Below are 22,299 nucleotides of genomic sequence, written 5' to 3' on the forward strand. Positions count from 1 at the left end.
TCAGTAACCTAAAGCTAGAAGGGAGTTAAAGTCAGGATGTAAGAGTTAGAGATGAAGGTGCTAGTATTAGGACCCAGAATTACTCTTTTAGCTTTGGAGGTGGGGAGCTGGGGGGGAAGCTAACACTGATCAAGTACATTTTGTGATAAGCATTGTTCTCTATAAAAGTAATCCATTCAGCAAAAGTAGGTTAATGTGCTTTTGTGTCTCATGTGTACTATTTTAAGATGAGGAATATAGAGGAACTAGGCCTAAAACCAAAGTTGGTGATCCAAGGAGATGAGGTTTGTTGTTGTTGTTTTATTTTTTGTTTTTCAAGACAGGGTTTCTTTGTAGCTTTGGAGTCCGTCCTGGAACTAGCTCTTTTAAGACCAGGTTGGCCTCGAACTCACAGAGATCCCCCTGCCTCTGCCTCCTGAGATCTGGGATTAAACGTGTGTACCACCACCATCCGTGTGCGCCACCACCGTCCAGCTCAAGAAGATAAATTTTAAATCTGTTGTTGATTGTGCTCCTGCTGATGGAATAAGGTTTTAATACCATAGTTTTCATTAACAATTAAAAAAAAAAACTTTAAAGCAAAGAAAATTTAATACCTTATTTTTAAACTTACTTTGCCTTAACGACTTTGTTGTTGTTGTTGTTGTTGTTTTATATGTATGTTTTGTTTGCATATAAATACATAGATCATGTTCATGTCTAGTGCCTAGGGAGGCCAGAGAGAGCACTGGATCCCCTGAGAGTTAAAAATAACTGTGAGCTTCATCTAGGTGCTCTGATTCCAAAGCCAGACTCCAGCCCCTTTCATGTCTTTTAAAAACATTATTTATTCTTTGGTAATTTCATATATGAATGCATTTAGATATTATGTACCTCCCCACTCCACCCTTCCCCCCAACCCCCCACCCCCACCCCCCACCCCCGAGACAGGGTTTCCCTGTGTAATAGTCCTAGCTGTCCTGGAACTAGCTCTTGTAGACCAGACTGGCTTCGAACTCACAGGGATTCACCTGCCTCTGCCTCCCGAGTGCCACCACCGCCCGGTACCCTCTTTTTTTTTTTTTTTTTTTTTTTAAAGTGACTCACCAATATTAATTAAAAGTACTTGTTAGGAAAGTACTAGGGGTTCAGAATGACTAATGAGGGGAAAAGAGAGGATGGAGAGTCTTCTCTGTCCTTGCCTCCTCAAGCTCCATTATATACATGTATGAAATTATCAATGAATTAAAATAATTTTAAAAATAAAATTAAAAATAGAGGATACAGCTGGGTGGTGGTGCTGGCACACCTTTAATCCCAATACTTGGGAGGCAGAGGCGGGCGGATCTTTTTGATTTTGAGACCAACCTGGTCCACAGAATGAGTGCCAGGCTCCAAAGCTACACACACACACACAAAGCCCTGTGTCTTGAAAAACAAAAACAAACAAACAAAAATACAGAATGTAATTGAGTTAGTTATGCAATATTTTTTTTTTTCCAATTCTTTAACCCTTGAGCAGTCTAGAAATGAAAGTGTCTTTTGGCATTGACTGCTTACATACACTTTCTTTGTTGGAACTTTCTCATACTGTGTATTCAAAAAGGACCCAAAATTGGTTTTTTTAAATTTTAGATCCATGTAATAAGTGGTATGTTTTTTAATTAAAAATAATAAATTAAAATTTTAAAAGAGTTACACAGGGGATCTTGTGTTGTTATCAAGCTGTGTGCAGGGCATGCTAGTAATTGCTCTATATATAATACAAAGTCACATAAATCTACTTCAAGAGAGAGCTTACTATCATCATCTGTATTTTTAGAGGAAGAAAAGTAGCTGAGCAGTGTGGCCAGGGAGCCCTTCTGTAGGACATCAAGGTGCACTTGGATGCTTTAGTGTGATGGAGTTTCCTTTGCTCTTTTGCAGACTGCTTCTCAGAGGAGTGTCGCTCTGTGATCCAGGAACAAGCTACATCATTGGGCTTGGCTATGTTTTCTCTACTGGTACAGCGCTGCACATGTTTACTTAAGGACTCTGCCAAAGGTAAGCAAGAGGTCCTTGGCCATTGTATTTTCCGTTTGCCCAACCCTATCTAGATGAACCTCAGAGTGCTGGTGCTCAGTCTTCTCCCTGCTCTCTGGTCTTCTTTCTTCTAACATTCCCCTCTTTTGTTGTCTGTCAGGGCTTCGTTCCTCTTTGGCTCTGTTCCTTTCCTTTTTCTTTTTGGTAGGTAGGAATTTCATTCTACCTATGGGCTCTTATGTGGGGTTTTTGTTTCTTGGCTTTTTTATTAATTCATTCCTTCATTCTTTTTTTTTTTTTTTTTTTTTTTTTTTTTGGTTTTTCGAGACCGGGTTTCTCTGTAGCTTTGGTGCCTATCCCGGAACTAGCTCTTGTAGACCAGGCTGGCCTTGAACTCCCAGAGATCCGCCTGCCTCTGCCTCCCGAGTGCTGGGATTAAAGGCGTGCGCCACCACCGCCCGGCTCCTTCATTCATTTGTTCGTTCGTTTATAGACAGGATCTCTCTCATTGTGTAGTCCTTGCTGGCCTGGAACTCTCTATGTAGACCAGGCAGACCTCTTGAACTTACAAAAGATCTACTTGCCTCTGCTTCCCCAATGCTGGGACTAAAGGCATATATTACAACACCTGGCTTTTTATAGGTTTTTTTATCTTTGGAAAGGTCTAAAGAAGGCTGAGCAGTGGTAGCGCATGCCTTTAATTCCAGCACTTGGGAGGCTGATGCAGGTAGATCTCTGTGAATTCGAGGTCGCCTGGTCTACAAAGTGAGTTCCAGGACAGGGTCCAAAGCTACACATAAAAACCCTGTCTCAAAAAAAAAAAAAAAAAAAAAGGGAAAAGAAAAAGAATTCCTAAAGAGGAACTTGAGGTAGCTCAGTGGTTAAGAACTGCTCTTTCAGAGGACCCTGATTTGATTCCCAGCACCCACATAATAGCTAATAACCATCTGTAACGCCAATTGCAGGGGATCTGATGTCCTCTCCTGGCCTCTGGGGATATCAGGAATACAAGTGGTGTACAGACAAACACGCAAGCAAAACACCGACACCCACACACACAAAAAAAAGTAAAAACAAATAAATAAAAAGATCTGAAGACTAGTAATGAGTTCTCCCTTCCATTTTCTTATCTCCCCAGTGCTAGAGACTGAACAAGTTTCCCTTTGTTTTCATAATCTATATTTCTATGCTTTTATATTTGTGTCTTTTTTTTTCGGTATGTGGTAGCTGTTATACTCACTGTGGGCCAGCTATCTTGAACTCACTGGTCTAAGTGGGTATTACTAGCTCTTGCCTTGAGGTATATGCCAGATCCTTTATGTTACCCTAGAATTCTACTTTAGATTACTGTTAGCCAAGAAAAGTACAGCTAAGGTCATACCTTCCTCTCAGCTCCTGTATCAGTATCAAAACCACTCCCTCTGTTATCCCATTCTACCAGTGCTGTGAGTGCCTCCTGCTTCTTTAATTGCATTTCGTTCAAAGATAGGGACAACTTGTGTTTTGAAACAATTTCACATTTATAGAATGAGTTTAATGGCTCATGCCTCTAATCCCAGTGACTCAGGAGGTAGAGAAAGGAAGACTTAAGTGTTCAGGGTCACTCTTAGCTATAGAGAGAGTTTGAGATCAGATTGGATTGCATGATACCCTGTCTCAAAAAACAAAAACAGAGCCAGCAATATGGCACAGTAGGTAAAGCATTAAAGCCTAACATCTGAATTTGACCTTCAGAACCCATTGAAAGGTGGAAAGAATCAGCTCCACAAAGTTGTCCCATGATGTCATATGCATACACACACACACACACAGAGAGAGAGAGAGAGAAAGAGAAATAATAAACAGAATTTAAAAGAATAATGCAAAGCACTTTTATATATGCTTCTTCTAGTCTCCGAAGTAGTTAAAAAAATATCTTTAGGTTTTCTGTCTTTACACATACACATTCATGCTTATTGTTTTTCACATATATTTTATTATTGTTAAATTACAGTTATTTTTGTTCTGAGTCATTTGATCTTAAGTGGCAAGTGTGGTGACTCTTTAGATCTAAATACTTGACTTTGTGTTTGTGCTTCGTCACACTTGGGACTTTCATTTTTTGGGTTTTTTTGTTTTGTTTTGTTTTTTGAGACAGGGTTTCTGTGTAGTTCTGGATATCCTGGAACTCACTCTGTAGTCCAGACTGACTTGGAATTTAGAGCTCCACCTGTCTTGCCTCCCAAATGCTGGGATTAAAGGCATGCGCTGCTTCTATCCAGCAAGGAAAATATCTTTTTTTTTTTTTAATGTTTTACTTATTTTTATTTTATGTGCATTGGTGTTTTGTCAGAATGTGTGTTTGTGTGAGAGTGGAACTGGAACTGGAGTTATAGAGAGCTACAAGTTGCCCTGTGGGTGCAGCGAATTGAACCCAGATCCTCCGGAAGAGCAGTCAGTGCTCTTTATCACTGAACCATCTCTCCAACCCCACAAGGACAGTATCTTAACACTTACCAGGATCTGGGGACTGAGAATATAGCTCAATGGTAGAGTATTTGCCTATCATTTACAAGTCCAGGATTATATGCCTAGCAAAACAACAGACAAGGGACCTGGAGAGATGGCTCAGGGATTAAGACACTGACTGCTCTCCCAGAAGACCTGGGTTCAGTTCACAGCACCCACATGGCAATTCACAACTGTCTGTAATTCCAGTTCCAGGGGACCTGATACCCATGGCAAAATAACAAGCAATGCACATAAAATAAAAATTAAATGAAATTAAATTAAAAATTAAGAAAAAAACAACAGCCGGGCGGTGGTGGCGCACACCTTTAATCCCAGCACTTGGGAGGCAGAGGCAGGCGGATCTCTGTGAGTTCGAGACCAGCCTGGTCTACAAGAGCTAGTTCCAGGACAGGCTCCAAAACCACAGAGAAACTCTATCTCGAAAAAAAAAAAAAGAAGAAAAAAAAGAAAAAAAACAACAAACAAATAAGGGAATCAGGGCTAGAGCAATGGCTCAGCGGCTAAGATTATATATTACTCTTATAGGGAATATAGTTCTGTTCCCAGCACTCACAACCACCTGCAGCTCCAGCTCCAGGACATGTTTACAAAGCATGTACATATAATTAAAAACAAAATCAATTTAAAAAGCAAAATTAGGACGAGGCGGTGGTGGCACATGGCTTTAGTCCCAGCACTCCTGAGGCAGAGGCAGGAGGATCTATTTGAGTTTGAAACCAGACTGGTCTACAAAGTGAGTTCCAGGATAACCAGGGCTAATACACAGAGAACTCCTGTCTTAAACAACAACAACAAAATTAGGAAATCAGTATTGATAGAGTGCCATTATTGAGTCTATAGGCCTTGTTTAATTAATCCAAAGTTCCCTGATTATGTTCTTTGTTGAGAATGAGACCTTTAAAGTCATTCTGTAGCCCAATCTGACTTTCAGTACAAAATTCTCCTGGTTTAGCTTCCTAATACTGGAATGACAGGCATGTGCTCCCAGGCCCAGCTCTAATAATGTTCTTTGGGCAGTGGTGGGGTAGGTTCTGCCTTAGGCTCTAATCCAGGATCACACATTGCATTTAAATACTGTATCTTTTTAGTCTCTTTCAACCTATCTCTCTTTGTCCTTTGTAACCTTGACATTATTGAAGTACAAGCCATTTATTTTGTAGAATGTCCTGCAATTTGTTTTGTTTGTTTGTTTGTTTGTTTGCTTTTTCTGATATTGCCTTCTGATTAAGTTCAAGTTTTGCAGTTGTGGCAGGAACTCTGGTGCCATCTTGGCTCTGTGCTGAAAGGGAAATTAAGAGAGTGAACTGGAGGCTAGAGTGGAGAGTTGTGCTGGACCTCAGGTGAAGCAGAAGCAGGTGTCTCCATAGGAAAGCCAGTTCATTGGTTCTTTGTTCTACTTCCAGAGTTCCCAAAATGCTGGTGCATGGCCTCACCTTTGAGTCCAGCTCTCCTATGAACTTAGTCTCCCTTTGCTAAGAGTTTGCTGCTGTTCCAGCATGCCAGGTTTCACTGAAGGGCCACAGCATACACAGGCCCAGTTCTCAATCTTTGCCTCTGCAGCTCAGCTGTCCTCTCCTGAGGACCAAGATGACCAAGATGACATCAAGGTGTCTTCCTTCGTCCCAGACCTGAAGGAGCTGCTCCCCAGTGTCAAAGTCTGGTCAGATTGGATGCTTGGTTACCCAGACACCTGGAATCCTCCACCCACATCTTTGGATCTGCCCTTGCAGTAAGTTGTCCTTCCACACTGTGACCTGTGTTCCTATCCCTCACCACCCCACCCTACCTAGTCCCTTAGTCATTGTCTGCTTCCTCCTAACTATTACAGCTTCCTTATTTCTTCCTCATTTGAATCTTGATTTTTTTCCATTCCCTTAACACCTTCCTTGTCTCTGATGTTTTAGGTTATTTTGGCCCATCATCTAGTCTTTTCCTTTCTCTTGCTCCATAGTTCTCTGTCTTGTTCTTTGTCCTTGTTCTTACTTTCTTATCCTCACTTCATACTGTTCATGTTCACTATCTTTGCAGCTGATGCTAGAGTCTGGATATATGTTGATGCATATGTGAGACTTTGCTTTTTAATCTCTTTTTCAGTTTTGTTAATTGATCACACCTCTGTTTGCATTACCTTCTGTGCTCAGTGTTTTTCACCTCCCTTGTGGCATATAATGTGTGCTGGGGGGATGAGTGGGTGCATATCTCTCTTCTTTCTCTATTCACTCATCTTTCTGTCTCTTCACCTTTCTCTCTCCCCTGTCTCCCTGTAGTATCTTTAGGGGTATCTGTTGGTACGAGGTGTATTGCAGTGTCTAAAGATATGTGGTTCTGCATAGATCATCTACATAGCTCTCTGTGTTTGTAGGGCAGTTTTTTGTGGATTTTGATGTTTCAAAATAGTAATAAAACATATAATGAAATTTGATATTGTAACAGTTTTTACGTTTACAATTCATTGGCATAAATTACATCTAGAGTGTTGTACAACCAGGTGTGTTCTTTGTCAGTTTCTGGATTTAGTCTACTAGACTTGCCTGCCAGTCAGGTTCTCATTTGTACATGTGTGTCTGAGGATCTATGTGTCTTACTGACTATCTGTACAAAGTACGAAGTTCTGTGTGTTTCTACTTCTAGGTGGTTGTATGTCTAGGCTAATTCAATATGCCTGTCATTGGCTGCCTATATGTGTCTACATGTATCAGTCTGTGGCTGTATGTGTTGTATCCATATGATATGTTCTGGCCTGGACCTCTGCCCATTTATATCCTTGTGGTTTTTTTGTTTTTGTGGGGTTTTTTTTGTTTATTTATTTATTTTTGTGTGTGTGTGTGTGTGTCTTTGGATCTGTGTTTGGGTTCATCCATCCCCAACGGGATCTGTTCCAGTATCTGAATCTATGTCAATATCCTTTTCTTTTCTAGATTTATTTATTCATTCATTAATTGTTTATTTTATGTGTATGAATGTTTTGCTCACATGTATATCTATGTGCTACATGTGTGCTTGATGCCCACAGAGGTCAGAAGAGGGGATTGGATCCCCTAGAATTGGAGTTAAGGACAGTTGTGAGGCACCATGTGGGGCATTGAGGATTGAACCTGGGTCTTCTGTAAGCAAGAACAGTAAGTGCTCTTAACCACTGAGCCATCGTCTTTCCAACACCTCAGTATGTTCTGGAAAACTCCTGCCCTTGTCCATATTTATACATAGGTATAATATATTTGTCAGTTTGATTGTCTTTGTGTGTTAATATGAATGTTTCTGTTGGAGGAGGAATCATTGTATGAGGATTTGCCTCTATCTTCCTGTCTGTCTCTGCTTGTCCCAGCTTGTTCCAACTTGCCTTTTTTGTTTGCCTGTGTAAAGCTGCTTTAGGCTCTGGGGGCTTTGTAACTGTGTGATTATGTGTTTTGGAACAAGCATATGTACCTAGTACTTCATCATTCATGCCCTGGGCTCTTCTCTGAGAGAAGGAAAAACTAGAGGGTGGAGTATGGACACCTTGCCTGCTGCTGGGGAATAAAGAGGAGAGTTTCTCAGGATTGCCTGCCCAGCATGTATATCTCCTAGACTCATGGGTGACCCACAAAGGGAAGGCTTCAACAGAGATTTCTGGTCACTGAATTTTCTGTGTGGGCTGTGTAGTCTTGACTCTTCACCTAGTTTTCTTCCAAATTGATTCCTTGCACCTCACCCCATGAGGCATCCCTGAACTTTTACTCCTGATTTTCCTGGCCCCTCCCTAGCTCTAACTTTGTAACTGTGTGGATAGTGCTCCCAGAATCAGACAGTTTACTTGCTTCCTGTGAGCCCTCCCAGGTTTCCAAAATGTGTTCCAGACTGAAGTCTCATGAGCAGGGTTGAACCCCAAGTTGGGCAGCTGGAGCCACACAAAAGAACTAACAGACCTGATGGCCAGGGGCAGCTATTTCCCAGCAGTGATCCCTGAAGAGTTAGCATGTACAGTCTCAAATTTTTAGGCTATTAATCTGTAATGTGGACTAGGCAATTTGCAGTTTGGGAAAAAAAATAGCTAGGAAAAGACAACTTTCTAAGTGTCTAGGCCACTGATTCTAATGTGTGAAGGACCACTGAGTAGTCTTTTCTCTTCTGTCAGAGACAAGGAAGCAGACCATCTGTCCCTGGAGCTTGAGTCTTTCTGGGTCACCTCATCCCACATGATCCACTCATGTCCTGGGCCATCAGATTTGTTAATTCGTCTGTAGGACTTCTTCCTTTATCCTTCTCTCATCTCTCCCTACCTTTGGCTTTTGTTTGGCTTTGGAAATGTGATGCTTATACAGGAAGTGCTGGGTTTCATTTGCTAGAGGTGCTGAGCTTGTTTTCCCTTTAGATGTTGGAGCAAATGGTCCATTGCCGGTTCTGTGTGCTGCTGCCCATCTTTGGACAAGGGCTCAATCTGCAGCTGGACATGTGGTCCAGACTACATCCATCTCCAGTGGAACTAGAAGGGGTTGGGACACGTGAATCCTATTTGCTTCATTTATTCAAAAAAAAAAAAAGAATCTGACTCACTACTATATTGGATGTGACTTCCCAGTAAATAAGTTTTTGTGGCTATGAACATTCACTCTTGTGAATCTAGGCAGTAGAAATATCGGTGTGGTCAGGAATTAGGTCCCCTTGTTCTTGTGTTCTCTCTCATCTTATCCCCGCCCCGCCCCCCCCCCCCCCACACACACACAATCAGTATCAGCAGCTGACTGTCTCTGGAATGCAAGTTTAAGTGTCAAGCAGCAGTTGCTGTCCTTGGGCCTGACCCCAAGTAAGTAAGTAAGTAAGTAAGTAAGTAAGTAAGTAAGGACTAAGTTCAGCAGAGCAAACCTGGTCTAACTTGGAGGGTGGTTCCATTTTCTAGCCTTAAGATCTGAGAATTGGAAAGATGGATTAAGAATTTTACTTTTCTTCTTTTCTAGATTTCCCTGAAAATGGCTACCTGCATACTCCCAATAATTACCATGTTTGAGGTCACTGGCAAGCTTTGGTGGCTTTGTGCCTTTCAGATTTGTGTCTTGTGCTCATTCAACCTCTATGGACACCCTTTTCTTTCTCTTCATTTGGTCTGTCTGGTTTTTGAGACAAGGTTTTGCTTTATAGCCTAGGCTAACCCGAAACTCACTATGTAGTCCAGGCTGGCTTCAGGTTTATGGCAAGCCTTCTGCCTCAACCTCGGTGTACTGGTATTACAGGTGTGAGTTACCAACCATGGCTTTTATGAAGTCTTCTTTTGCTTTTGAGGCCATAAGGAATGACATACCCTAGATAGTTCTCCAGAGGTCAGAACCGTAACACCCATGACATTAGAAAAATTTGTTCTTGCTGATCATTTTGAAAGGTTTAAGAATGCTCTCCATGGAGTAAGAAGGAAATGGCTTCTATTTACTGCAGCCTCCTTTGCCTGTTTTCGTTGATCCTTGCCTGCGTTTTTTCTCTGAAAAGACAGATTTCTCTGATTTTAAGATAAGGTGACCAAATAGTATAGATTTCCTCTTGCATTTCCTCTAGGAAATCTATTCCCAGATAATCCCTCTGACCTGTGTGACCCTTACTTCATCCCTTCCGCTTGTTGTCCTCTGTCCTTATATGGTTAGATATTCATAGCATACAACCTTACACTGTCCTGGTGGATTCCAAAGCTCACCACTAGTCTTTTTGGTTCTCTTCTCTTTGCCTGTGTTCCTCTTCTCCCTGGTCAGATCTTCTGTTCGTAGGCAGGCACACATGGAACACTTAGGATAATAGCAACAGAATCTCACTAGTCTTGAGGAACTGATAAGAGAATGTTTGCAGGTGGCTTCCCCAAGTGGCATTTGGTAGGTCTGGAGTTAGCATGTAGGTAAGGACCTATTAGAAGGTGTAATAGAATGGCTTCATATCCCAGAGAATTTTTGGTGCAGAAGCATTGTAGTAGGTTGTGGCAAGTGACTTCCTTGGCCATTGTAAAAGGTAGTATAGAGGGATTTGGTCATTTTAGAACAGACTGCAGTGTTTGGAGGGACCACCTACTTGACTGTCAACTAGTATAGTTTCTTAGTTCTTCTACACCAGGGCTTTCTTGAGTCAGGAAAGGCAGGCAGCTGCTTTCTACTTCACCAAGTGACCATGAGGAAAGGTGTTAATGTCAGCTGAGGGAAGAGAAGCTGAGCAGCAGTCTTCATGAACCTAGACATAGGAACTGCTTGTATCCCAGGACCTTGGGCAGAGCCAGGGCAGTGGGACAACCTACCTCATTTCACAGTTTCTGCTGAAGCCAAATCTTCCCTCATCTTGATCTCTAGTTCTCAGTAAGTGAAAGAGTCAGGGGACTTTGAGAACATCCAAACCTAGCCCAGCTGTGGCAGTTGGTTTATTGCTTTCAGCTGGTACTTGAACCCAGGTCCTGGTCTTGGAGGCTTTCCCAGGTTTAATCCCCAGAGCTTTCTCTGCAGCTGTATGACACTGTGCTGACCCCGAATGAGGATAGGAAAATAGAACCAGTGCCAAGCCAGAGTCTCTTTTTCATTTGGAGTCTGGCTGTCTGCCCATGACCAGGGTTACATAATGGGAAACATAGCTGGGGCTCTGGAGAGCCCGCGTTTCACCAGGCTGCCCAGACCTTCGCATTCTGACGCTATATATCTTCCTAATTGTAGCTCGGATGCATTTATCACACTGTTGGATTGGAGTACTGTTTAGAAAAAAAATCTAGAAATTCCTGGACTTGCTGCTTTTCTATTGCTTGTCCTATGCAGTCTGCAGAGCATACTTGAAAAAACTCCTAGGGAGCCCTCTGAGGCTCCATCATCAGAGAGAAAAGGGGGTGTGTCCTCAGGGAGCTCACATATGTTGGCCTTGTAGATGAGATAGAAATTCTTGAGTTAAAGAAACAGCTAGTTCACGTACCCTCATAGGCAGCTTTGAATGAGAACTAATCCCAAATCTAATCGGCAGCCTTTCAAGGACGCTTAATACGTCTTCACAAAGAGCATTTTAGGAGGTCACTAAGTAATGGTCCATCAGCACTTCCCTGAAGGAAGTGCTGGTGACTGTGGGAAGCCCCTTTGCTACCCTGGCTCCCCACCCAGTCTCCCTGGCTCCAGTTTGAGGCGTCAGCACTGCAGCCTGGCACCAAGGGGTTCCTCTTCCTCCAAGTGCTGAGTATAGGGCACACATGATCTCTCCCATGGCAGGAGCCTCTGTCTTTTCCTCGCTCCTCCCACAGGACTCTTTGTGAGAGGAAGGGGTGTTGGTCTAAGGCTTTAGTCTGCCCCTAGCAGGGCACAGCAGCTGACCCCAGGGAGAGACTTTCCAGCACTGGGCTAAGGTTATTTGGGTCCAGTGTATGCTAAACTGAGAAGACGTGTTGGAGTGGTTACAGCTAAAAGCTTGGAGAGGCAGGAACCGTGAGAATCCACACCAGGGAGGCCGCCAAGGGTTCTACTCAGGCCATGGAGATGTCAGGATCCCCTAGGGGCTGCTTTTCCCAAACCCAGTGCTGATGGGTTTAACACACCATAGTGATGTGACAGAGGCTATACATAAGAGTATGACTTGGGAGAACTGAAATCAAATAAGGCTATAACCTAGATAGAGTTTGGGGATGTGACAATAGGAGAGACATTTGCGTACATGAGAAATCCTAGGATGAGGTTACAGTGACCTGTTACTGACACTAGAACTCTAACTTCACTGCCTAGGAACATGGAGAAGCTTATCCTGTTGTTGCAGTACAGCTCTGCTAGACAGAACTGATTTAGGGCTGAGTATGGGTACTTACCTAGTTGGCTTCTTTTGTATGAACTAGGATTGTTGAAGGGATAGTCTACAACTAGTTTTTTGTTTCTAATGCTTACCTAGTAGACATCTCTTGTTCATGAAACATGATTGGGGTTTGGTTTGGTTTGGTTTGGTTTTTTTGAGACAAGGTTTCTCTGTGTAACAGCTATGGATGTCCTAGAACTCACACTGTAGATCAGGCTGGCCTCAAACTCACAAAGATCTGCCTGCCTCTGCCTCCTCAGTGCTAGGATTAAAGGTATATGCCACTGCCGCCCATTGGAGCATGGTATCTTGCTGCCTGTCTTCCTGGAATAGTGATCTCTTTGTATCATGGCAACATCTAAAACCCAAATTTTTGTGGTCCCTGTATCTCAGTGAGGGAGCTACCTCTCCACCCTATCATAGAGCCTACTGCAGTTCCTAGCACTGAGGTTCCAGAACCATATGCTCGTCCTATTGCAAACAGACTTTTGACGGAACTTACTAACATTTAAGCTCAAATACTATTCTTTTAATGCCACTAGACTTGTTAGACTTTTTAATATCCATCTCTGCCATGAGCTGCTCACATAAGCCATTTTCTGCAGTTGACTGAGAAGTATTCCAGGGCAGCCAGGGCCTTAGGTTGTCTGTTAATCCCGTGAGTTGTGCTCCCAAACCCAAAAATACATTTTTTAAAGCAGATAATATACATTTTCGAGCATTTGCTTGATAGTTTTTTTGTTTTTCTCAATGAATGTATACTAAATGGGCTTTCTACTTCCTTGTATCTACTTTCTTTACCATCTTGGCTATTTCCAGATCTCTTTACCCCAGGAACCCAAACCCAACTTGTTTCCCATCTGTACTACTTCTCTGATCTTCTATAGCTCTGAAACACAATGCAGGGCTTCTTCTCACTCAACTCTTTCCGGGTTTGTTCTGCAGCTGTGGAGTTTGAATGTTAGTGTTTAAACAAGCTGGTATTACACAGGAAATGGCCACCTCCACAGGCCCCTGCAGACTTGTAACATGGGGTCATTGTACTTGATATTAATCACCAGTCAGCCTTTTCCCCCCCAGTAAAATTATGAAGAACTGTGTGAGTGCTTAGTCTTCCTTGGTCTTTCCAGAAAGAGAGACAGAGCCTTGACCAGACCGTTCCAACCTGTCACCCTGCCTTAGTCCTGCCTGTCAGACCTCTAGGAACAGTCTTAACTGACTCTTTTCCCTTGCAGATACCAGAACTGTCTCTCCTCCTGAGCTTCAGGCAAGGAGATGATGGCTATGGTATACCATGCCCCCACATGTTCCACACCTCAGTCTTACAGGGAATATGGTTGTGAGAGAACTTTAGAAACATAGAAAACTATGGGCCCACCTGAGAGCTCCCTGGACCGAAGAGCTTTTCTAATGTTATTTGCAGAACTAACCCCAGCCTGAAGGGTTAATCTGATTCCCCAAGTCAATATCCTCCAAACAACCAGCCAAGAGTGTGCGTTGGTTCATTTCTGTGAAATGTGTTTCCCCAGTCACCTGGGCTGGCCTGGGCTGCATTGTATCGGCCAGCAGCTGCACTGCACTCAAACTGACAGCTACATTAAACCTTGGAATTCTGAGGCAATAAAAAGTAAATTAACTCTTATTTTTTTCCCTTGCTGGTGGAGTAAGTGAATGCATGTCTGTAGTGAACCTTGGTACTGAGTGCATACCTCTAACTAGTCATTGCTGGTCTGTCCCAGGCTTGGATCTGGCATTCAGACTCTAGCCAGGGGTCTGCTTTCCTGGTGTGTGGTGTGTTCTGTGAGGTTGGGCCAGTGGGTAACCCTGCAACTGCTGATCCCTACACACTAATCGCACCCCAGCTGCTGAGAGACTCCCTTGCCACCATTCTGGGAGCCATAAATGGGTTTATTGAACACAGTTTCATATTCTCTGGCTGATTTGTGTCTGCTTGATGAAGAGTGTACCCTAACTTTAGTGAGATTTTGTGGACTATGGTGCAACCCCAAAATACAAGTTGAACCAGAACAATCCACAAGGATTTGCCTGAGCCAAGCATAGGAACATATACCTATGATCCCAGCAGCAGAATCACGGGGCTTTGAAGCCAGTCAGGGCTACATTGTGAGGTCCAAGCCAGCCTGAACTAAATACCCACCTACCCACCTGTAATTCTCCAGACCCCTTCTCAAGAAAAAAATCTGAATAGGAATAGGTGACAGAGGCTTGACTGAACCCCACAGTATTCTCAAGTGTCTTCAAGCTTTCCATAACAATAAGCATTTGATTTTGTGCTCTTCCACCAGCCTGACTCACCTTGGAGTCCAAGGGCTGCTGTGAGTTGAAGACTAGATGACACATCTTATTGGGATAAGGAAGAAACATGGGGAAAAAAACACAAGATATTCCCCTTCTACTTTGACAGGAAACTGTTCAGCTGTGGAACTGACCTCAGCCCAGTGACACAGTTGAAGTAAGCTTCCAGAGACTACACTACAGGGATTAGATTTTTAAATCAGGAATTTCACCTGGGCTTTTGGAACTTTCCTTTTGTTGTTGTTAATTTGCTGATTCTCTCTATTTCCCACACCTCTGTCATAGGTTGGCCCACGGGTACTAACATTATCAGGTTGAACCACCTGCAGGATTGACTTTCCATTGAAGTATTTTTGTATACCCCTTAATTCTGATCAGTCTAACTTGACCCTTGGAACACTTTTATTTATATTTCTGACTTGGGAACTCGGGGCACTTCCTATGTCTTTTGGCACCAGCTGCTGTCTTACAAAATCAAAAGGGTAAGAACTCTCGTCCACCTTATCACTAAAGTGTGTCATAAGATTTTGGCACAAGGTGGGTGGTAATGGGCAAAAGATAGATGTGGGCAGGGGTCCCTAGTTGTGGCCAGCAGTCTCTGGGAGGAGTCAGTTTTGGTTTATCTGAGCCTTAGGGGACAGGAGAGCATGGTAATGAGAACCACATGGTACCACATATTTCTTCTTCTTGGATCCAAGATGGTAAGGGTGGGAGGATGAGAGGGATGTGGGGCCTCCCACTGAGGAAACTGTGGGTGATATTCTGCCGCCTCTCTCTGGCTGGGGATACTGCTGCCCACACCCACACCCCTAACTATGTCCTAAAGCAGCCTTGACCTGTATAGCACCAACCAGGGCCTCAAAGCCAAGAATTCAGATGGGAGACTTTTCACCTTCTTCCTTCTCACTGGCGTTTTTCCTGTTTATTTTCCAAACTGCTGCTCTGCAGCCGCGCAGTGCCTGTTGGCCAAAGCTCACCAAGCTGTGGGATCAGACTCAGGCAGTGGGCTCAAGTGGCCAGCAGGGCACTGGGGGAAGAAGCGGGGAACTGGAAGAGCCTCTCGTGTGCATCTCCCATGGGCAGCGCTAACCTCAGAGGCAGCCCTGAGCAGCCCTATCACATCCGGTGCTTGTCTCTGCAGCCGGACCGGAGGATAAACTATCAGAGCTGTGGGGCAGTGCATCATTCCTCTTATTATTTTCTTCTCTGCAGATGGGGTCGTGGAAAGTTCAGTTCCTTTTAACCCTCAAAGTTCTGTTTATTCTACAGCTGGTAGCCTGAGTACCGTGTTTCCCATTACATCACAGAGGAGCCCAGGCAGATTTCTGCACAGAAACGTGTTGCAACTGTTTATTTTTTTCCATATTTAAACATTTCTGACAGCCAAACTCAGCTGAGCCAAAAGATGGAGCTTTGTGAATGAGTCTGCTTGCTGGTGTCTGTGCAGAGGGGCTTAAGAAAACTCTGGTCCCTCCGATGATTCTTTTTCCTGGGCAAAGCCTGGGAAGTGAGTTACTTCTGCAGTACACGTGTGTTGATTATGTGCCGTTGTGTGATTAATGGGACTGTGTTCCGCCTGGTTCCCAGGACGCTCTTGAAAACAAGATGTTTCATTTCATTGCCTTTTCTTAGTGTAGTGCTTACAGTGAATAAACTAGTTCGGCCTCCTTCCACCTGGAGCCGGTGAGAGAGTCCCTCAGACCTCTCTGTAGTCCACATTGTCCCCTAGTGTATTCCTGGCATCTGGGTGTGGAGAATGAATGGTTTAAGTCTGAGACCCCTCCCTACCAGGTTAGCTCATAGACAGAAACCCTTGGAGATTTCAGGATGACACTTAGAACTTCTTAGCATATTACCTCTTTGTACTTCATCTCTCCTGTAGAATTTTGGGGGGTTTCTTTGTTTGTTATAACTTTCCTAATATCTCATACTTTATCATCTATAGGGTACCTCCTATTCTACTCTCCTGGGCTAGAAGCTTTTCTGGAAGAGAAAGTCAATTTTACCTTGGAGCTTTAGTGGAGAGGGATAGATTTTGTATTTTGAGTGTTTATTCTCAGGTTCAATTAGAACCTGGTCAGTCATTTCGGACTGGGATGACCAACCATCCTGGTTTGTGTCAGGCTAGGGGACTTGTGAAATGTGATAAATTTAGTGCTAAAACTGGGATGGTCCCCGGATGGTTAGTCATCCTGTGCCTAATGTACAGTAAGAGAATGAAGAAGGCCTGGGACAGCCAGGATAGCACTGAAATAAGCAAGAGGCTATCCCTTACTGGACAGATCTTGGCAGGACAGGAAGTGGGGGGTTCTTGGATATGTATTCATTTTACTGCTTACATACTGGGAATAAATTTATAAAGTATTTCTAAGAAGGAAACCTATGTAACTACACAGTGTGACTGCTCCCGGTGTGGCTATGACTAAAGGAGAGATGTTTCTGTCTCCATGGAAGATACTTGATTATGGAGGAGCAGGGACTTCTGGGAGCTACCTTAGGTACTGGGTACCTAGAGTGTTTGAGTCTCAGCACACTGTCTGGAAAGGTGACAGGACCTGCATTAGACAACTGATTCTCAGAATTCTTTTTCCTCCTCTCTGGTTAGGATTAAAACATCCCTAATCAATTTCAGGTTTACATCGAGCAGTACACCCCAGATGGCTCACATGAGCATAGCTTCATAGTGCATTTTTGATAGTATTTCTTGACAGCTTCCAGTCTTACAGCTTTGTTTGCAAGTACCTTTCTGTTCTCAAAGCACTAAGAACACTTTCACTGATATCTTTAGAGCTGCTCTTCTTTTCTCATCTTGTTTCTCACAGGGTTGCTGTGGATGTGTGGTCAACACTGGCTGACTTCTGTAACATACTGACTGCAGTGAATCAGTCTGAGGTGCCACTGTATAAGGACCCGGATGACGACCTCACCCTTCTTATCCTGGAAGAGGATCGGCTCCTCTCTGGCTTTGTCCCCTTGCTGGCTGCCCCTCAGGACCCCTGCTACGTGGAGAAAACCTCGGATAAGGTCAGCTTCAGGCCAAACATCCCTCCCCATTTACCCATTCTCTTAATTCTCCAGACTTTTTTATTCTTGGGAAGTTTTTTTGTGCAAACGGAACATGATTAAGTCATTGAGAAGGGTGTTAAGGGAAAATATCGACCTTTTAGCCGCTGACATCTAGCTCTGTGTCCCGAAAAAAAAAAAAACTCTCTCGACTTCCTTTGTGTGTGTGTGAGAGGGGGGGAGGGAGGGAAGGGGAGAGAGAGAGAGAGAGAGAGAGAGAGAGAGAGAGAGAGAGAGAGAGGAGAGAGCGCGAGCTCACTGGCATGTTGTGTATACGATCATTTCCTCCCTTGTTTAAAAAGTGCAGCTTGTGTTGGCAGTGCTCTCACTCAGCTCCAAATGGTTTGCATCATGCTTAAAGCGCCCTCCCTCCTTCCCCAGCCACAAAACTCTGCACCAGGAAAGCAGCCAGGGCTTTTTCCCTTCTCTACGGAGGAGAGTGATAAATAGGTGACTAGAGAGAAGCAGACACCATGTGTTAACTTACAAAAAAAGCTTTTAAGAATATGAAGCATTCCCCACTGCCTGGTTTCTATTTCCCTTCCTCTAAAGACTGTTTTAACCTGACTTTTTTCATGTCTGTTTATAGAAAACAAAGCCCATTCCCTGTCACCCTGGTGGGGATTACTGAAATTCTAGTTTTACAGGAGGTCTTGCAGCCAGGTGGAGAGTAGGGCAGTCTGTCTGCTGAGGAGTGTCAGTGTCCCCTGTGCTAAGGCATTCATGCTGACTCTTCACAGAGTTTGTGACATTGTCCTCCCTAGGGCAGAGGCCTTTGGGGAATGGCTTCTCAGGAGGAAGTCTTTTTTTTTTTTTTTTTTTTTTTTTTTGATGAATGTTTATTTTTAGCTTTTAGTTTTTTGAGGAAGGGTCTCATGTAGCCCAGGCAGGCCTCAAAATGGCTGTGTAGCAGTGGCTGGCCTTAAACTTGTAATCATCCTCTCTAAATCTCCCAAGGTATGTGTCACCACCACACAAAGGAGGAGGAAGTCTTCTGATCAAGATGAAATACATAATAGACATAGAAGTAGGGCTTTTTTTTTTTAAGTCAGAAAACTGACTTCCGGGGTTGAGGGGATAACTCCAGGATGCAGTACCTTACCTAACATGCTGAAAGTCTGAGTTCAGTCTCCCACACCAGGGTAGAAAGTAAAAACTCAATTCCAAATATGAACTGATACAGAGTCTCATTATATAGCCCTGACTGGCATAGAATCCAAAGAGATACTCCTGCCTCTGCCTTTTGAGTGCTGGGTATAAAGACATGTATCACCATGCCTGACCTATAAGAGATTTTATTATATGTGCTGCCTAAGTGACTGTATTTATGTGCTAATATAATTTATACATGCATAATCTTTTAAAAAATTAAGCAGCATTGATGATGTCTACCAAGCACAAGACCCTGGGTTTGATCCTCAACACTACAAAAATAAATATAGAGCAAAAGTTAAAACCTTGGGGTCCTATATGTACTATTGTCTTTTTTGCATAATATTTAATGTATTCTTACATGGAAATTATTATGTGGTGCTGGGAATAAAAATGGAATAATTTTTTATGATTACTTAGTATTTCTTTATCAACCTAAAAGAATATACCTAATATTTTTAGTTTAAGCAGTAAATTTATGCCTTACAGCAAAATTTGAGCTAGTTAAATTTCTTTTTAAGTAGAGAAAGGTTTTAGGCACGAACATATTTAAAAATCCATATTCAACTGCCCTATGGCAACCATTGCAATCCCTTGATTAGTAGAGGCAGGAGCAGTAGGAGTTTCAGGTCGTCCTCAGCTGTATAAGCTAGTTAGGTCAGCCTGGACAATAGGAGACCCTATCTCCCAAAAAAAAAAAAAAAGGTTCTAGGGGTCTGCAAGGGCCCAGGGTTCAAACCTTAATACTGAAAATAAAAGAAAATTAGTAAGTAAAAATAAAAAACAGGGTAGAGAGGTGGTTTCGTGGTTAAGAGCCCCTGCTGCTCTTCCAGAGAATCCGGATTTGATTCCCAGCACACACATGATGGACCACAACCATCACTAACTCCATTCTAGGAAATTCAGTGTCCTCTCTAGTTTCTGTGGGTACCTATACACAGATATGTATGCAGCAAAATACTTAAACACATAAAATGAAAATAAATCTTTAAAAAAGTCATACTCAGCCGGGCGGTGGTGGCGCACGCCTTTAATCACAGCAAAAAAAAGTCATACTCATTGCCAGACTGTGGTGGCGTATGCCTTTAATCCCCCAGCACTTGGGAGTCAGAAACAGGCAGATTTCTGTGAGTTTGAGGCCAGCTTGGTCTGCAGAGTGAGTTCCAGGAGACACTCCAAAGCAACACAGAGAAACCTAGTCTTGAAAAAACAAACAAACAAAAAAAGTCACACTCTTTGGATTTGTTTAGTAATTAGTGATTCTTGGGAGAACCTTTCTTTCCCAAGAGGAATACTTGTTTTATGTCTTTGCAGAAAAAAGAGGATAAAATTCTACTCTGCTTGTCCAGTCTCAGGAAGTGGTAATAATATATATATATGGAGGCTGAAGACAGCTAAGAAATGTTTACACCTCTAAGGAAGATGTGGAGTTAAAAGAGAAACTAAGTATCAATAGCTTGCGTTAGTGCCTGCTAGTAATCAGTCCATCTATCTTTCTTACTCTAATCATCTTTTTTGATCACTAGGTAGTCTTGATTCTAGAAGATTGTTCTAGGAGTTGGTTGCCATTTAGTGGAGAACAAGGGAGGAGTCCTAGCCAGCTTTTGGCTTCCTTAGCCTCATTTTTATCAGCTCATCAGTGCTCCCAGATGTAGTTTTTAAGATAGCAAATCTATAGCCTGGATGGAGAAGAATGCAGTCAGCTTTGCACCCTCACCCTATGGAAGAGTTGCAAGCTGCCCAGATGGCAGTACATACTCACTTCAAGACTGTGAGAAGGTATTTCAGAAACAGCATCTCTATATCTCACCTTACCCACTCCTAAATTTGGTCTGTCTTCATTCTTTCCCATCTTGAAATAAGCAGCTGCATTGACTTGATTGCTCATTTCAGAATCTTAGAGTTCTTGGCTCTTGTTTTTCCCAGACCTTAATATCTAAATGATTAGTAATTAATATCTCCTTTACCTTTAAAATGTATGAGGTTTTTTAAAAATTAGATATACTACTACATATTTCTTTGAACACCTTTATTCTATTCATTGACGTACATTCTAACTAGTTCCTCTGGCTCCTACTCCTTTTCTTGACACAATAGTTACAGTAACCTTTTTAGAATATCAGTGCTGAGTCTGGTGGGGCAAGCCTGTAATCCCAGCTACTTGGGAGGTGGAGGCAGGGGGTTTACAAATTTAAGACCTTCCTGGACTACAGAGAAAATTTGAGGCTGACTGGATAACTGAGTGAGACCCTGTCTCAAAGTGTGCACAGAGCCCTGGGCTCAATCTCTGGTGACAACCCCTCACCCCCAAAATTAAAAAAAAAAAAAATAAAGTCAGGAGATCATACTGATTTTTACTTCCAAATATTATAACTTCTTGATGTAAAAAACCAAAAATTTAATAATGTCTCTAGTACCCTCTCTGACCTCCACTCTGCTAATACTCTGACCTTAGCTCCTGCTGTCCTCCTTGCGTATTAGTTATCCTTGCTGTTCCTCAAGCAGGCCAAGCACTCAAGTCTCAGGGTCTTTGCAGTTACTCCTATCCTGACCTGAAAATGCTTTGGACCAGGTGGATATGTGATTCTGTCACTTCCTTGTAGTTGTCACACTATGGGAGCAGTCTTCCTATATAAAAAATGTTACCTTTTCCCTTTAACTCAAATTTATTGTTTTCCATGGCAAGGAAAAGTCAATCCTTTATTGTATATTATGTCCTGCACTAGATTCCCCTATTATTTTTTCTCAGTACCTTATCTAAGCATTTACAAAAGAGGGGTCAGAGGCTCAAGGGAGGAATAAAGAATCATGCTGAACTCATATAGGTCATCCCCATGGCCAACCTAGAAGATGTGTATGAATGTGTCAAAGAGAATCTTTAGAAACTCCTGACCTTTTAGCAATCTGATCGGCATTTTCTCCATTCTCTAGTGACTATTACTAAGAAATGTAAAGTATTTCAAGGACTCGGTTGCAGCAACATTAATGATTTCATTAATGGTTGTGATTAGTCATGTTTGGTCCAACTTGTATGCTCAATCAACAGAAATTCATTGAGCACCTTACTGCCCACACAGTGTAGGTTCTCCAAACATATAGGGCAAAGATTCCAGTTTCAGAGATCATTTGTGGTATATGTAGATGTAAGTGGCCACATAAATTGATTGAAGCCTGTAAGTAGTGCTTGCTGTTTTCTTGAGAAGGTATTATTCCTGTAATTGCATTGCTTTATGAACACTGATTTGGTGTGAGCATTCCCAAGCAAGTCTTACAGAACTTCATAGTCTTTTTGAGTTTGTAGGTGAAATTGTAGGTGAAAATACAAGTTTTGTGGGCAGGAAAGATGACTCAATGGTTAATAACGTTGCTCTTGCAGAGGGCCTGGGCCCAGATCCCGCATGGTGGCTTACAACTATCAGTAACTCTAGATCCTTAGTTCCAGGAGATTTAGTGCCCTTTGTGGGCACTAGGCACACAAGTGGTGCATATACATATATG

The 22,299-nt window shown here is 42.7% G+C and overlaps 1 protein-coding gene across 4 annotated transcripts in view; it reads left to right on the plus strand.

Annotated features, from left to right (window-relative positions):
- The window catches only part of Smg6 (SMG6 nonsense mediated mRNA decay factor), a 231,748-nt gene that overhangs the window by 103,868 nt on the left and 105,581 nt on the right, over positions 1 to 22,299 (plus strand). For all 4 annotated transcript variants that reach the window (XM_057774024.1, XM_057774026.1, XM_057774027.1 and 1 more), the window contains exons 11-13: positions 1,906 to 2,022; positions 6,073 to 6,241; positions 17,409 to 17,610. In XM_057774024.1, the coding sequence (XP_057630007.1) occupies positions 1,906 to 2,022; positions 6,073 to 6,241; positions 17,409 to 17,610 (488 nt within the window). The remainder of the gene's footprint in view (positions 1 to 1,905; positions 2,023 to 6,072; positions 6,242 to 17,408; positions 17,611 to 22,299) is intronic.

Source organism: Chionomys nivalis, chromosome 7, assembly GCF_950005125.1.
Source record: "Chionomys nivalis chromosome 7, mChiNiv1.1, whole genome shotgun sequence".
Lineage (NCBI taxonomy): Eukaryota > Metazoa > Chordata > Mammalia > Rodentia > Cricetidae > Chionomys > Chionomys nivalis.